This window comes from Peromyscus maniculatus, chromosome 13, assembly GCF_049852395.1.
Source record: "Peromyscus maniculatus bairdii isolate BWxNUB_F1_BW_parent chromosome 13, HU_Pman_BW_mat_3.1, whole genome shotgun sequence".
NCBI lineage: Eukaryota > Metazoa > Chordata > Mammalia > Rodentia > Cricetidae > Peromyscus > Peromyscus maniculatus.
This window is the reverse complement of record NC_134864.1, coordinates 66,650,916-66,666,666: the sequence shown is the minus strand read 5'-3', so window position 1 is coordinate 66,666,666 and position 15,751 is coordinate 66,650,916. Positions and strand designations below refer to the sequence as shown.

The 15,751-nt window shown below is 38.1% G+C and overlaps 1 protein-coding gene across 2 annotated transcripts in view; it reads right to left on the bottom strand.

Moving 5' to 3' along the window:
- Col5a2 (collagen type V alpha 2 chain) overlaps nt 1–15,751 on the bottom strand; it is a 130,264-nt gene that overhangs the window by 75,571 nt on the left and 38,942 nt on the right. Inside the window, exon 1 of one of the 2 annotated variants that reach the window (XM_076550449.1) lies at nt 7,967–8,101. The exons of the other annotated variant lie outside the window; for it this stretch is intronic. Coding sequence (XP_076406564.1) covers nt 7,967–7,997 — 31 coding nt within the window. The 5' untranslated portion in view covers nt 7,998–8,101. Of the gene's footprint in view, nt 1–7,966; nt 8,102–15,751 lie in introns of those variants that run through there. 2 annotated transcript variants of the gene reach the window in all.

The following is a 15,751-nucleotide window of genomic DNA, read 5'->3' as shown; positions in this document are numbered from 1 at the left end:
CCAAGATAAGAGCTTCGGGGGGCTCTTCTCTTCAGAGCACCACACAGAAGTCATAAACGCAATTCTATTTCCCATTCTATGTGCTCTTCAGAACTTTTTAAATAGTATCTCAGAACCGTCCTCTGAGTTTGATTAGTTCTGTTTATTTTACTTAATCACAATGAAATCTGAGACTTTCCTAGAATGTATAACAACAGCAATCGTCAATCATTTTGAAATGAGTTGAGGATACCTTTATAAGAACAGACATCAAATAAGCTAGGAGTGAAAGGAATATGGAGTTTCACTTGGCATTAAGTTCTCTTAAAGGAAATGCCATATTCAGCCATCTTACTTGGTAATGGAACAGAGTTCGAGCCTTAAGAAATGGGGTTTATGGCAGGAAGCAAGTGGAAATCTAATACTGTACATCGAACATGGAGCCTTTGGGTGCAGCAGGTAGAATGAGTAGGTCAGGGTTCCCTGTGTGGCTTCAGTCTTTCTTAAATGTTTTAGTTGTTCATTACTGTTTATAATAAAAATGTTTTCAAATTATGAAATAGACAATTTACCCATGAAAGAGACAACCTAACAGTATAATGCATGCCTGTTGATAATGCTATTTGTTCAACAAAAATCTATCATTGTTGATAATCTATATTATTATGCCAAGCACTAGAAATAAAAGCTAAGGTAGTGAATGTATTCTTTCCTGCCTTTATAGACTGAAGAAGGAGCCAATGTGGCAATAGGACCTCATTCTTTAAACATAGAACTTGGGCAAAGCTGGATGTTGGAACACTCAGTAAGTACTGCTCACCTAGGCTGGAGGGCAGAGACATCAAAAACTTCAATGATTCTAATTCTGTAATGCTTTATTTCCTTTCTTTACTGTGCTGAAGGTCATTCTTTTTTAAGGAAGAAAACCAAAATCCAAAGTGGTTCCTTCCAAAAACCCTTTTCTAAGATGTATAATAGTGTTACTCCTGGCTCATGCTGGCAATTGGCAACAGATTCATTTTGCCTGCCAGCTGTCCAGCATACATCTGAAGAAACATAGTACTTCCTCAAACCCACTGCTCCTACTTTGATTCCTTTACCATCTTTCCCCTTTTCCCTTGCCTAAGGGGGAAACAATGGCACTCTTGTTTCTAAATCTGTTGGTAAGTCCACAGTAGGAGCCTTGGGAGAAGGCTGTGGCTCAGGAGCCTGAGTTATGCCCCAGAAGCCGGGACATAGGTGCACAGTAAAACAGGGAGGGGATATTTGTTGCCAATGACTAACTCTGGCAACACTGGGATATGCTACAAATGTATTTTTCCAAGTCCAATTCCATAGCCATTTTTCAAATTTAGATTCAGAATTCTGGATTATATCCTCATGACATTTTCAATTTCAAAAAATAAAAAGGTGTGTTATGCGATGGCTAGTTTCAAAAATTTTCCCTCACAGGTGCTAATTTAGAATTTAGTAAACACTGAGCATTAAGATAGTTACCAAAAACTCATACTAGGATTTCACTTTTAGTTTATACTCAGAAAATCTACTTACAGCCATTTTTATAGATTATTTGTGTCTATTTACTGTATGCTTGATTACATCCATGCTAGAGATACAAGAGTTATACATACTACTCCAGAAAAGCTTTTAGGTGAAAAGGGGGAGCATTCATAAAATCATATTTTAAAAGAAATATTTTTTCTAAGGACTTTTTAAATGAAGTATATTCTATCTGGTTACTTTTTAAATGATTTCAAGTAGTCATAATGGCATTATAACTAGACTTTCACCTCCTCTAAGACTTAAACCTTATTATATTGTGGAACGGAGGGCAGAAAATATGAAAGATGGAAAAATAGAGTGAAGGTCTGCAAAACACCATTCTCTGGACTCAATGTATCCATTTCAACCATTAATTCACAACAGCTGTAGTTATCTGCACTGGGCCCATACTGAACAACACTGCCATCAATCAAGGAAACAAGGGAGGGGTAGGGCAGCTCAGTAGGCCCCTACTCTTTGTTGCTGAACTCATGGCCCTTAATAGATTCTGGGAGAGGAGGAATGGATGTCTTTAGTTGTGTACCCACTGCTGAGTCCACCAGGCTCCAACGAATAGCTCCATAAGCAAGTTCATACATACAGTCCTGGTTTATCTCAGTGGGTCACAAAACAAAACAAAACAAAACAAAGCAAAACAAAACAAATATATCTAAATGTGAGAACGATTTAAGCAGAGAAGAGACAATGAACAAGGATTGGGGGGGGTGAAAGCAGTCAGCATGCATGGCATAAATGTTCAAAATTGTCTAAGAGCAAATTTAATAATTTTTTAAAGTAAGGAAAAACAGATTCTTAAAGCAGGCCTTGAAAAGTTCAAGGAATTCCACGTGGTGCAGTGAAAAAGACTTCCTGGGAGGTGAGAGAGATTCCCATGAATAATCATTGAGAAGAGGGAAAGTATCATCTGGGTAGGACCAGAAGGCGGGGATATTGATTACATAAAAGAAGTACTGGGAGTTTTTGGTAAAAGGTGAGTAACTTCCTAAGGCACAATCAAAAGCTAATGAGGTGTACAGCTGATGCTTGGATACCTAAGCCCTTATCATTCTTATGCTTCGTTAGACAACCAGACTTCTTCATCAGAGAGAAGACAATTTTGCACAATAAAATTTTGAAATTCAAAATCTAAAGTGGAAATTGATTAACAGGATGCAACAAAATGGATCCTAGAGCTTGCATAAAGGAAAGAAGTCCAAGAGTGGGAATTAGCTTGAAAGGAAAAAAAAAAAAAAAAAAAAAGGAAGTAATTTTAGACATCTTGCATGAGAGGTTAAAGCAATCAATGTTTAAAACTGAGATTGTTGTTATAGGGAAGAATGTGAGCTCCGTGATTTCTATTCAGTTCCTGGCCCTTAATAACAAGTATTTCATCTCCAGGTGCATGGTCTATGCAGCCACCAAATGTCCCTGTCTTAATATCCGGTGAAAATTCCCACAGCTTTCCTGAGATCCTGTAGGATATTTATGGGGAAACCAAGTCCATGTCATGAATAAGTCTTGAGATATTTGCATGAATATCATTAGCAAATGGCTGCATACCAGATACTATTTCCCTTTTTAGATTAGTTTATAGGGCACAGGAAATGAATTTTCCCCAGAATATTCTGGTTTTATTGCATAAAAGTGACTCTCATTCATAGCAAACAATAACATTGTGCTCTATGTTTTCTTTAAACTAACCAGATAATATTTGCTTGTTTGTTTTCAAAATTTTGAGGAATATACAACTTGAAAAGTACAAATTAAAACTATCAACTACCCAAATTTTAAATTACATGATATACAGCTCTTTCTTTCTTTCTCTCACTCTTTTTTTAAAGTCTTAAAACTTAACTAGTTTTAAGAACTAGTCTTAATGGTTGTGTAGCCTGGTGTTCTTGTGGGGCTCCCAATAATGGGAGTCAGGGTGTCTCTGACTCTTTTGCCTGAGCTTGGGACTCTTTTCCTCCTACTAGGTTACCATGTCCAGCCTTGATATTAGGGTTTGTGTTCATTCTTATTATATCTTATTAGGCCATGCTCAATGGATGTCCCTGGGAGGCCTGTTTTTTTGGGGGGAGGGGAGGGGAAACAGAGGAGAAGCTGATCTGGGGGAAGGTACTTTATATTATATAACATTTGTATAATATACAAATAAAATAAAATAAAATAAAATTTTTAAAAAGAAAAACATTCCCAGCTCTGTTTCTGGTTTTTGTTTTTGTGAGTTTATAAAGGAATTTGAAAACAAGCATCCTCTAGCAACACAGCACAAGTTCAACTGTCTTCTTTGTGCTTGTTAAGTTGGGTGCAATGAATTAGTTGGTTTTGGGGATTTGAAAGAAAATGAAATAAAAGAAAAATATGATTGTAGATTTTTTTATAATACTAAAAGCATGTCCTCCATAAAATTCAAATGAGATCATTTGAATACTTGCATAATAGAAGATAATTGGGTAAATTTGGATGTTCTTGTGGCATCAATGAAATATTGATGACTAAGAGGTCATTGTCAATTATGAGATTTTCATGATCTCAAACATACTTGGTATGACTGGACTGCATGATCAAATGAGGTAAGATGTGTCTGATGCAAAGAGAAACAGAAGGCCTGTCTCCAACAGTCTCTATCTCTGACACTGTAGGGTTCAGCTGCAGGAAAGGAAGGTGTCTGTAGGTTCTGGACTGGTGTAGCTAGAGTTTTCCTGCCTTGCCCACAGTCAGGACAAATCTTTGTCACCCGCAGTCCCACAATCCACTTATAAAATAATCACTCAGACGCTTATATCACTTATAAACTGTATGGCCGTGGCAGGCTTCTTGCCAACTGTGCTTATAGCTTAAATTAGTCCATTTCCATAAATCTATACCTTGCCACGTGGCTGGTGGCCCACCGGCATCTTCACATGCTGCTGGTCATGGCGGCGGCTGCAGTCAGTCCTTCTGCCTTCCTGTCCTTTTATTTCTCCTCTCTGTTAGTCCCGCCTATCCTTCCTGCCTAGCCACAGCCGATCAGGTTTTATTTATTGATCAATCAGAACAACTTGACATACAGACCATCCCCCAGCACAGCCAAGTGCAGACCATCTCAGACACCTGCACTCAGGCCCATGGTCCTAAACATCCTCTATGCGGACCTGCTGGGTAACGCCACAAAGAACCCAAGAAGGGCTCCCACAGGACATACAGAACATCCCACAGCAGACTGGTAAACAGAAGAGTTGATGAAAGGCATTATTAAACCCATCTGCATGTACCTAGACTTCTCTGCAAGTTAGGAACTCCAAGAAATCATTCTCTGTGTCCATATCAAACTGCAAATGTATCAGTACCCATGTGCTCAACATTGTTCTACCTCAGAGTACCAGTACCCATGTGCTCAACATTATCCTGCCTCATATTATACAATAAGATAAGCTTATTTGTACCTGTGAACTCTGGGTTTTGTGATCTTTGAACAGTATAACAAGTAAAAAGTTTAGTCAGAACTTAGAGGAATATAAAAAGTGTAGTGAATATACTCTTTAAGCCATGACCTTATGCTAGCTTATATATGATGAAGTGTAAACTGTAGTATTTAAAGTTTCCAAAAAACAATAGTCAGAAAATTAAAGACTAGTTATTTTATAGGAACTAACTAACTGTTAAATTTGTTGGATGTTAATTTAACATCATTGGACTTAAGAGCTAACTAGAAATGTTAGTAAACATACTTTTGTTTTGTTTTTTACTCTTTGTGGGCCTGCCACCCAGCTCCCAAATAAATACAGGGAGACTTATTTCTACTTTGAATGCCTGGCCTTAGCTTAGCTTATTTCTATCCAGCTTTTACTAACTTAAATTATCCCATCTACCTTTTGCCTGTGGGCTTTTATCGCTCTCTATTCTCTATTCCTTTCTTTCCTTCTTACTCTGTGGCTGGTTGTGTGGCTGTGTGGCTGGTCCCCGGCATCCTCTCTCCTTCTCCTTTCTCACTCCTCGTTCTTTTCTCTCTCTCTATTCTGCCTGCCAGACTCGCCTATTTCTCTCTCCTACCTAGCTGTTGGCCATTCAGCTCTTTATTAGACCAATCAGGTGCTTTAGGCAGGCAAAGTAATACAACTTTACAGAGTTAAACAAATATAACATAAAAGAATGCAACACATCTTTACATCATTAAACAAATATTTCACAGCATAAATTAATGTGATACATTTTAAACTAAATATTTCACAAGTTAAAAAAAGTAAAGGTGATGATAAGATAGGAAAATGAATGTTATCTTAGTGTGAGACTACATGGATTTTCACAATGGTAAAATTGTGGGTAATGGGAAGTTTTCATATCAAATTTGTGTTCCTATTAAAATACTGTTAATAGATTAGACTACTACCAACAGTGCTGAGGGTGCCTGAACGGTACCCTGGTAATCAGACTGGTGAGTACCCTAACTGTCATCATAGAGCCTTCACCCAGTAGCTGATGGGACAGATGCAGAGATCCACAACCATGCACTAGGCTGAACACTGAAAGTCCAGTCAAAGAGAGGGAAGAAGGAATTATATGAGCAAGGTGGGGTGGTGGTCAAGATCATGATGGGGAAATCGACAGAGACAACTGAACCAAGTTCAAAAGAACTCACGAACCTTAGAGTGACAGCTGAGGAACCTGCATGGAACCAGACTAGGCCCTCTGCATACAGGAGACAGTTGTGTACCTGGGTCTGTTTGAGGGGCTAGTGTGATCATGATCTATCCCTGGTACATGAGCAGGCTTTCTGGATCCCATTACCTATGGTTGGACACCTAGCTCACCCCTGATAAAGTGGGGAGGGGCTTGGTCCTGCCTCAACTGAATGTACCAGGCTTAGCTGTCCCCCCCACCCCGTGGGAGAACTTACCCTGTTGGAGGAGGGGAAGGAAGGCAGGGGTAGAGAGGGCAGGAGGAGGGATGAGAGAGGGATCTGTGGTTGGTATATAAAATGAATTTTAAAAATTTAATTAAATTAAATAAAGTACTATTAATAACTTATCTCATTAAAACTCATTCATCCTGGACCTGGAAGATGGCTCAGTGGGTAAAATGTAGTTGCACAAGCCTTAACCTGAGTTCAGATCCCCAGCATTCACATAAAAGCTGGAGCAGAACACATCTATTACACTAGTGATGAGGGGTTGGATGTGGATCCCTGGAGCTCACTGGCCATTCAAGTCCAGGTTCAGTAAAAGACCTTGTTTGTTATGGTGAGAGAAAGTCTAACTTGGAGGTCTTCTGCAAGTCCCTCTCCTGGGAGCTCAGGGAATCCCAGGAACAAGAAGAGGAAAGATTGTAGGAGTCAAAGGGGATGGAGGACAGCAAGAAAACATGACCCACACTGAATCAACTAAGCCGGGCACATATGGGCTCACGGAGACTGGAGCAGCAAGCACCGCCTGCAGGGGTCTGCACCAGGTCCTCTGCATATGTTAGGGCTGTTAGCGTGCTGTTTTGTGGGACTCCTAACAGGGAGTGTTTTATATATAATAAATGTACATGTATTTTTCCCACATCTAACAAAATATTTCCAACACAGTGTTGTTGCTGCATAGGGGTATTAGAAAGGCCTTGACAGAGTGAGGAACAAATTAGGCCTCGACAGAATTACATACAGGAATCCTGCAAGGAATGCTGAGGCAATGGATACAGAGAATAAATGGCTTTTATTACCCAGCAAATGTTGAGGACCTACTACTACATTTTTTTCAATTAGGCTCTAGAAAATGTATCATTATAATTCCAAACAGCTATAGTCTAATGAATGAGGCATCCAAATAGGCAATTAAAATATGTAAAGACAAAAATTCTGACACAACTGTTGTGGCATTGTCGGGGAGCGTACTCCAGTCTGTTAATGGATGGCACTTTGTGGGGGGGGGGATCAGGTTCATCTTTTAGGCAGAAGTGCTGCACCAGCGGAGAACTGAGGAGAAAAAGAGTTTATCCAGAAATAAAACATAATTCAGTATGGTTACAAGTAAAGCAGGGAAAGAGAAAGAACAAAAAAGAAGAGAGCCTGAGGTTGGGTGTCGCAGAGCACACCTTTGATCCTAGTACTCAAAAGGCTGAGGCAGACAGCTATCTGTGAGGTCACGGCCAGCCTGGGATACACAGTTCCGGTACACCCAGGACTGTGTAGGGAGGCCCTGTCTCAAGAAAGAGAGTAAAGGGACTCTAGCCAGCCTGAGCATGGCAGGCCTTGCCCTTCTCCTCCATCCTCTCTGACTGGCTAAAATCCATCAGATTACATTCCTAAAGCTAGCCACCAACGTCTCTTCCCTGTTTTGACCACTTCCTCCTCCTGAGGCTGACTAACAAGATCCAGCTATCAATGGATTAAAGTCAGCTTCAAAAACCCCCTTTGGCTCACCAAATTAACATGTTCAATTAAAATTAAGCACCTCATCCTAGCAGGAAGTTTCCCTTTTACCTTTATAAACTGCCGTTTTCCCATGTGCCATGTCTGCTGCCTCTCTATCCAGAGGCAGTCCCTTGCGCCTCCCTCCAGGACAAATACCCCTGCCCCCTTTCCCTTGTTCCTTTCCTGATGGGTGATGTCTTTCTGTAGGCTGTGAATATGTGTTGCTCTGATTGGTTGATAAATAAAGCCATTTGGCCTATGGCAAGGCAGCTTAGAGGCAGGCGGAAAATCCAAAGAGAGACAGAAAGAAGGCAGAGAGAGGTGCCTGCTGCCACCAAAGGAGAAGCAACATGCCAACAGACTGATAAAGCCACGGAACACATGGCAAAACATAGATTAATGGAAATGAGTTATTTTAAGATATAAGAGCTAGCTAGCAAGAGGCTTGCCATAGACCATACAGTTTATAATTAATATAAGCCTCTGCGTGTTTACTTGAGGGACAGACATGAGTGGGAGAGACTGGGACCCAGGAAAACCTTCAGCTACACTTTCCCTTCTCCCTAGTCCTCTATCCCTGTCTTTGTCTCTCATTCACTGCCCCCTGTGCCTCTGGGGCAAATAAATCTTTTTGCTAAGAACGTGGTCCTGGGTTGTCCTGAGCTGATACCGGATGCTGCAGAGAAAGGAGGGAACCTGAGGAGTGGTGAAAGAGACGCTGGAAGGGAGGCTGGTGTGGAGTGCTGGGAACACAGATTTCTGTTGTGCTTTATTGGCTGCATCTTCAAAGAGAGCAGGACACCCTCAACCCAGAGCAAGAGAACTGAGAATGGAGAGGGAACATTTACAACCCCAACTGATAAGATTTCAGTTACATTTTGGCTGTTAAACTAGTCGCTGGGAAACATCAATGAGGAGGAAGATACTGAATAATTAGGGGAACCTAAGTTTTTCATGTTCCTTTACTTTTTCACTCTGGCTCTGAAAAATTATATGTGCTTCAGCCTTTGGTAAATGAATATTTTGGTCCTCAGTTTACTCTTAAACTTTGGCCCAGTACACCATCTCTTAAAATTGTTCTACAAATTGAACCATTATAAAAATGGTTTAGAAAAATCCATTCATGTTCATCAAACACAGTTATTCTCCCAGACCCTTCTTCACTCACTCAACTATTTTTGTGCAAGTGTAAGCAGAGTCCCTCCACTGTTCTCTGTAAGAGCGGCCTATCAGAATGTACACTGGGCAGGGAAAAGGTCACATTGTAGTGTGCAGGCAGAATCCATTCACACAGGACTGTGTTAACAATGTCCTGGAGGATTCCTGCCCTTCTACAGAACATACTGGGATCAATTCAGTGCTAAACAATATCACAAACCTGAAACATTCATATTTCAAGAGCTTAAGTGACAAGGGTAGGGAATAGGAAGACCCTCGTTTTTTTCCAGGGCAAGAAGAATGGTTCTGAGTTAGTATGTGATGTGGAACAAAGCCATTGTAGCAATTAATTGAGTCTGTTAACATCACAATGCCTGAGCAACTTGCCCAGAGCAACACACCTGTGTTTAACAGCATCACAGATGGAAACTTCTGAAGCTAATTACAAGGCTTCTTGACAAGAGGCTCTTAAGTGATGAAGAGTCTTCTGAGATTTCTGCCAGCATAACCTATATTTTGCCAGTTATAATTTTAAAAAGTAAATGCTTCTGCTTGTGGGATGGGAGGCAGGTCCCAGTGTTATCTTTCAGAGCCATTTAAAGCTTCAGGTTGTTTTTAAGACCATATATTTATAATCTTCAACTTCCTTAATTCAGACATTTTGCTGAAAATCAGTTCCATAAAAATTATATGTATTTTGTGATTTTAAATACAGTGTATTTCTCAAATTGAAGGTTTTTTATTTCATTTTAAATTCAGCCTTGATTTTAACTTGGTGTTTCTAAAACTCAGCTCTAATCAGAAACACAGGTCTTTTTTTCTTTTCTTTTTTTTTTAAATACTAATTCCTACCTCCTGCTCTTACTGATTCTATTTTTTGCTTTGAGTCTGGAAAGTTCTGTTTATTAGATGCTTCTCTCATAGTTTGGGTGCAAATGTGAGAATGGTTACCATTGTCTTCACAACCAAGCACTTCCAATGATGTCCTTTCCATCAAATGGAGGAATAAGATGATTGCCATGCCCAAGTATGACTATTCTCATTGAGGGCTTTTCCTGCTTGATCTTTGTGACAATAGAGATAAACTCAAACTGGTGTTTGTTTTTTTGTTTTTGTTTTTTTTTTTATAAGAAAGCCTACTGCTGACAGCTACCACCAACTTGAACGCTGTCTTAATACTCATCTAAAGTGAAAAAAACCTTTAAAGTAAAGAAGTCCTTTAATTACTAGGACCATTCAGTAAGTCAGCCAATAACATCTCTGCTAAGGTCTGGTTTATGTCAGATCAGTGAGCTTCTGGTGTGAATGTAGGTTGCAAAGGTCTCCCAGAATGCTCATGTGCTTCTATGGTCCCCTAGTGTGTTTTTTCATGGGATAGAATTGACAAAGCAAAAAAAGAAATCTCAAGAAAAACATTTCACATGGAGAACTTAACAAGGAAAAACAACTGCTTTACAGAAAACAGATGGCTGGAGTTGCCAACCCTGAAAGGCTGTCAGCTGGGCCAGCCTGCATTGTCTACACATTTATAAATGAGCGAGGGGAAGGTGGGGAGAAAAATCCTTCACCAAGGGAGGCCAAGTCTGCATCTCAAATTCAAAATTCATGTTTTGAATGTGAAATCTGCAAGATGATTAAGGAATGCTTGTTGTTGCTGTTGTTCCTTTTGAAAGATTCTGACACAACACTTAAAACATATGGGAATGTAGAAAGGAAAAGTAGTGTAGATAAAATATTTTAAGCCAGATGTGGTGGTGCATGCCTGTGATCCTATGAGTCTGAAGCAAGAGGGTCTTGAGTTTGAGTTTCGCCTGGGCTACAGGAGAGATACCGTGTCTCAAGTGGCAGTAGTAGTGACAGTAGTATTGATAATATTTACAGTTTTATGTCACATTTCATTTTTCCTCAATTGTCTAAAACTTTATGGTACAAATAAAAGCCTTGGATGATCAGTGATACTTCCAAAGTCATCTTTATTGTTTGATTTCACAAAGGAAATTATTTTCAGATTTTTATTCCATTAGGGTTGCTAGATTTTCAAACTTAGGGAATTATTTTCCAATTTGAAATTAAAGAATATATTAACTATTGTTCATTGGTTCAAACCTTATTCTAATATCTATGAAAGGGACTAAGGGTGTGGCTCAGTTGGTTGAGTGTCTGCCTAGTATGCATGGAGCACTGGGTTTAATGGATACCCTATAAAGCTGGCATTGTGATACTTGCCTGTAATACCAGTACTTGGGAGGTAGAAACTTGAGGATTAGAAGTTGGAGGTCATCCTTTGATACAAAATAATTTTGAGGCCAACATAAGCTACATAAAATCCCCTCTCTAAATAAATAAATAAATAAATAAATAAATAAATAAATAAATAAATGGTCTGGGGAAAGAACTTACAATATTTTTAATTTATCAAAGAAGCATTATAATATCAGGAGAAACAGCATCTTCAAGTAAATCATTCGCATATAGGACATGACTGAAAGCTAAGTGCCTCATACATGCAATAGGACAAAGAGACTCAGTGGAAGGAAAACCACATGATTCTATGTGTGTGAAATTGGGCTTCAGCAAAACATGCTGATCATATCTACTTTTGTGTGAAAAGATAAAACTCTAGCAACTCTAGCAAATCTAGTGAAATGTGCATTAAGGAATTGTTGACCTTTAGCAATACTCCAAGTGTGTTTTAATAAGATTAAAATCCTTCCAAGAGGTTTTCCTCTGAACTAAATTTGCCTCTTAGACTTGAGAAAACTGGAGGAAAAAGGGTGAGATTCTATGTGTAAATCAATAAATAATACTGGAATATTTCAAACAATAATTGTATGAGAAATAAATGTTGAACTTTGAGTTAATTCAGGTAATGGTAAGTATTGTAATATTGATATTCCATCACCTACTTGTATTTATTTTTGATTATCATATACTAACATCTATTTTTGAAAAAAATTACTGCTGACATGTACAGACACGTGATTAAGCAACCTCATGGACACCAAGAAGCAAGAGTAGCCATATTTTGCATCTATTTTTATGATATGTCATCATGGCCTAGATTCTAGAGACATAAGTAGAAGTTTCCTACCACATCACCATTCCTGAATAACAGTGTCATTTTGGTACAGACAACTTCATAAAATCAAAGAAAGAAATGGCCCTATGAAAACACTCTGGGAAAGAGTACAAACTTAATTGTACACTTTAAAAAAATTATTAATCAGAGAAAATGAATTTTGTACACTTTTAAAGATGAAAAACACATTACTATCCATGGCTTTCAATATTAAGTAAAAGGTATCTTAGTTTTCTAACAGTATACTTGCATTTAATTTTAACCACATACCATTAACATTCTTTGAAAAGAATAACAGGATTAAAAAACAATAAGTGAAAGTAAAATAACCAAACATATAGGAATAAAAATGCATTTTATGTAATGCTAACTCTTTGGCTAATTCACTATCAAAACAATAAATTAATATTGACTGTCAAAGAGTGTCAGAGATAATAACTCCAGAAATAACCAAGCAATTACTCAGAAATTAAGAAGTCTGGGATGGAATGTGTTTGGACACTGTGGTAGAGATTGCTTTGATGGGAAGTATACAAAATGCCAGAGAGCACTGGCTGCCTCCAAACAACAGAATATAAGCTAATAATGCAGGACTGGATTTCATTGTTGATGATGTGATATCTTAAATGCCTTTACTTCAGGGAGCAGAAAAATGGAAAGTAACAAGACTGAATCCCCAGAGATGCTAAAAAATAAAATAAAATAAAGTTCATTGGAAAAGTGATAAAAAAAGAATGCACATAGCAAATCCGCAAGGTAGTCTACTGAGAGCTAAGAAGGGTCACTCCTACGAACAGAGGCAGTAAAGAAGGGCAGCAAATGGAAAGACATGTCGCCCATCGCCTAAGTGTCAGCGTCAGGAACAGAAGTTCTGAAATTACATTTCATATAAGAAAACACACTGCCTTGCTCTGCCCTGAAGAGTTTATGCCCTATTTCTCTGTTGTTTTTTTTTTTGGGGGGGGGGGCAAGCTGGGGTGAAGGTTGGGTGTTCTGAACAAGGGATGGGGAAATGCACATGGACTCTGCTCCTACACCTCAGTGTATTGAAGATACAGCCAGATAGACTCCCATCAACCTTTCCAAAATATCAAGAAAAATATATTGAAATCACATACTGACAATCATAGTTAGCTTCTCTGTTGACCTGACAAAACAATAACACAAAGCAACTTGAGGAGGAAAGGGTTTATTTTATCTTAAGCTTCCCAGTGACAGTTCGTCATCCAGGGACTCCAAGGCAGTAACTCAAGGCAGGAACCTGGAGACACGAACTGATTCAAAGATCACAGGGAAACTATTTATTAGCTTGCTTTCTTACATGACCCTGGGTCCTCAGGCACCAGGGTGGTGCTACCCACAGTGGCCCATGCCCTCCAATAGCAACATTAATCAAGAAAATAACAAAAACGTGCTGACAGACCAGTCTGGTGTAGGCCGTTCCTCAGTTGAGAGTCCCTCTTCCCAATTCACTAGAGTTTATGTGAAATTGACAAAACTAATCAGCACACTGAGCAGGTTTGTCTGAATCCACAAAGGTGGATATTTGGTATTTTCTACATTCCATTTATAAAGTTATTAGTGCCTGTTGCACACCTAGCACCACATTTTCTCCACTCAGGCAGGTTTGCAGAAGCAATAGTAATCTATGACTTCATCCAGAAATGTCCTCTATGGTAGAAGAGAGGTAAACAAAGCCTTTTGACAACTTCCTGGACTCTACTGTAGTATATAATATTCAACAATTCTTCATAAAGTAAAATTTTACATTCAATGAATGAAATTTTTAAATCATACACAAAATACCTCTCTGGAATCCGAATATTACAAAACACCAGCCTCAGGCAAATTCCAGAAAAATGAAGTGAATTATATTATAAAAATACTTCTAACTACATCCCGTAATGTTGGATAAAAGAATGGAGATGGAGAGTCAGGGAGAGTCTGCCTGAATCTTTACAAAGGGAACATCTTCTAATCCTAAATTTATCTTTGTAGCTCTATCTCCTGCATAAAGCTACAGATTCATTCATTTGAAGAAGCATTAGTTGCAAAGCTTCAAAGGTATTCTTTCCACTGAAGACTGTATCTATATTGCAGTATCTATATTCCAGTATTAGCTGGAAAAGACAGATGAGAGAGAGAGAATAGATAGAATATAAAGGTTTTGTATTGCATAAAATAAATTTTCAAGTTATAGGAATTTTCCTGACTTTTCTATTTCCATTTTCCATTTCAACTTACAATTATGGGTACACTCAAATAAGGTAAGAAAGAGGGTTGATTTAAAATACACAGACTTTAATTCAAGCTAGTCACCTAAACAGAACCTACCATGGATGACCATGTACTCCTTAGAAAACTTCTTCTTACCAAGCCTGGACATTGGTGCAGTTTGTAATTTATGACTGAAATGGTTTATGGGAAATTATTCTTGCCATACATGCAGTTGGGTGTTTGTAATAGTGCCCCAAGCACTTTGAATGTTCCCTGAAGTGGCCAATGCCTCCCCACTAAGAGAAATACTGCTTCCACTCACAAAAGAGGCAGTGCAATGGCTTCTGGTGAGCCCTGCTCCTTGGTGTCGTGAGTGCTGCTTACAAACAGTGATGTAAAAAGCAAAGTGTTGTTTTTTTTTAATGAGTATTTATTTAAATTTATTATTTATTTAAATTTATTTATTTAGTTAGTTAAGTTTAATTTATTTAAACTTAACTAAATTTATTTATTTAACTAAATAAATTTAACTAAATTCATCCTCATTTGCAAAACTACAATCCTTTTACCTGCAAGTGGATTTTTTTTACTTTACAGTACATTTATTTTAATACATTAAATTTAACTAAATTCATTCTCATTCACACAACTACAATCCTTTTTTTTTTCATAATATTGTAAACCCATTGTCTTGAAACATAAGTTTAGTTTAGTCAGTAACACTTAGAAAGCTGCCAGCTTGCTTCACTCCCAGATTCTCACAATCTGGATTTTATTTGCATTTTGACTATTGATAGCTCAGATTTTTTATTGTTGCATAATACTTCCTAGAGCAGAAGACAGATGTCAAATAAAATACTTTATATCTTTGGGATAACAGAAATATTTTTTATAATTAACACCTATTTCTTAATTCATGTCCTTTCTCAATAAAGCCAGATTGGTCCGTCTTGGAATTGGTTACTTTGTTTTCTTTTGCAGTATTGGGGACTGAATCTAGGGTCATATGTGTTCACCATGAGCACTCTGCCACTTTCTATCCTCGGCCCTTAAGACTAATCAAACTGACTCTACAAGCAAAACCATAAGCCTGAGTCCTCAGATGTAGTTAAAGTGTGTGAATTATACAACTGGCCTTTTACAGGATACATTATAGTTCAAGATATAAAAAAAATTGTGAAAGAAAATAAAATTTTATCTTAACATAAGAAATATCTTCTGGCATTTTAATATATAGGTCATATAATAACAGCATATTTATCAGGCCACCTCAAAATCTAAATTTAAAAGATTTATTGTTTTTAATTATGTGTAAGTATGTAATTCCGTGTTTTTAATTCTGTATACAGGTATATGTACACTGATTGCAGGTGCCTTTGGAGGCCAGAGTTGTTGGATTC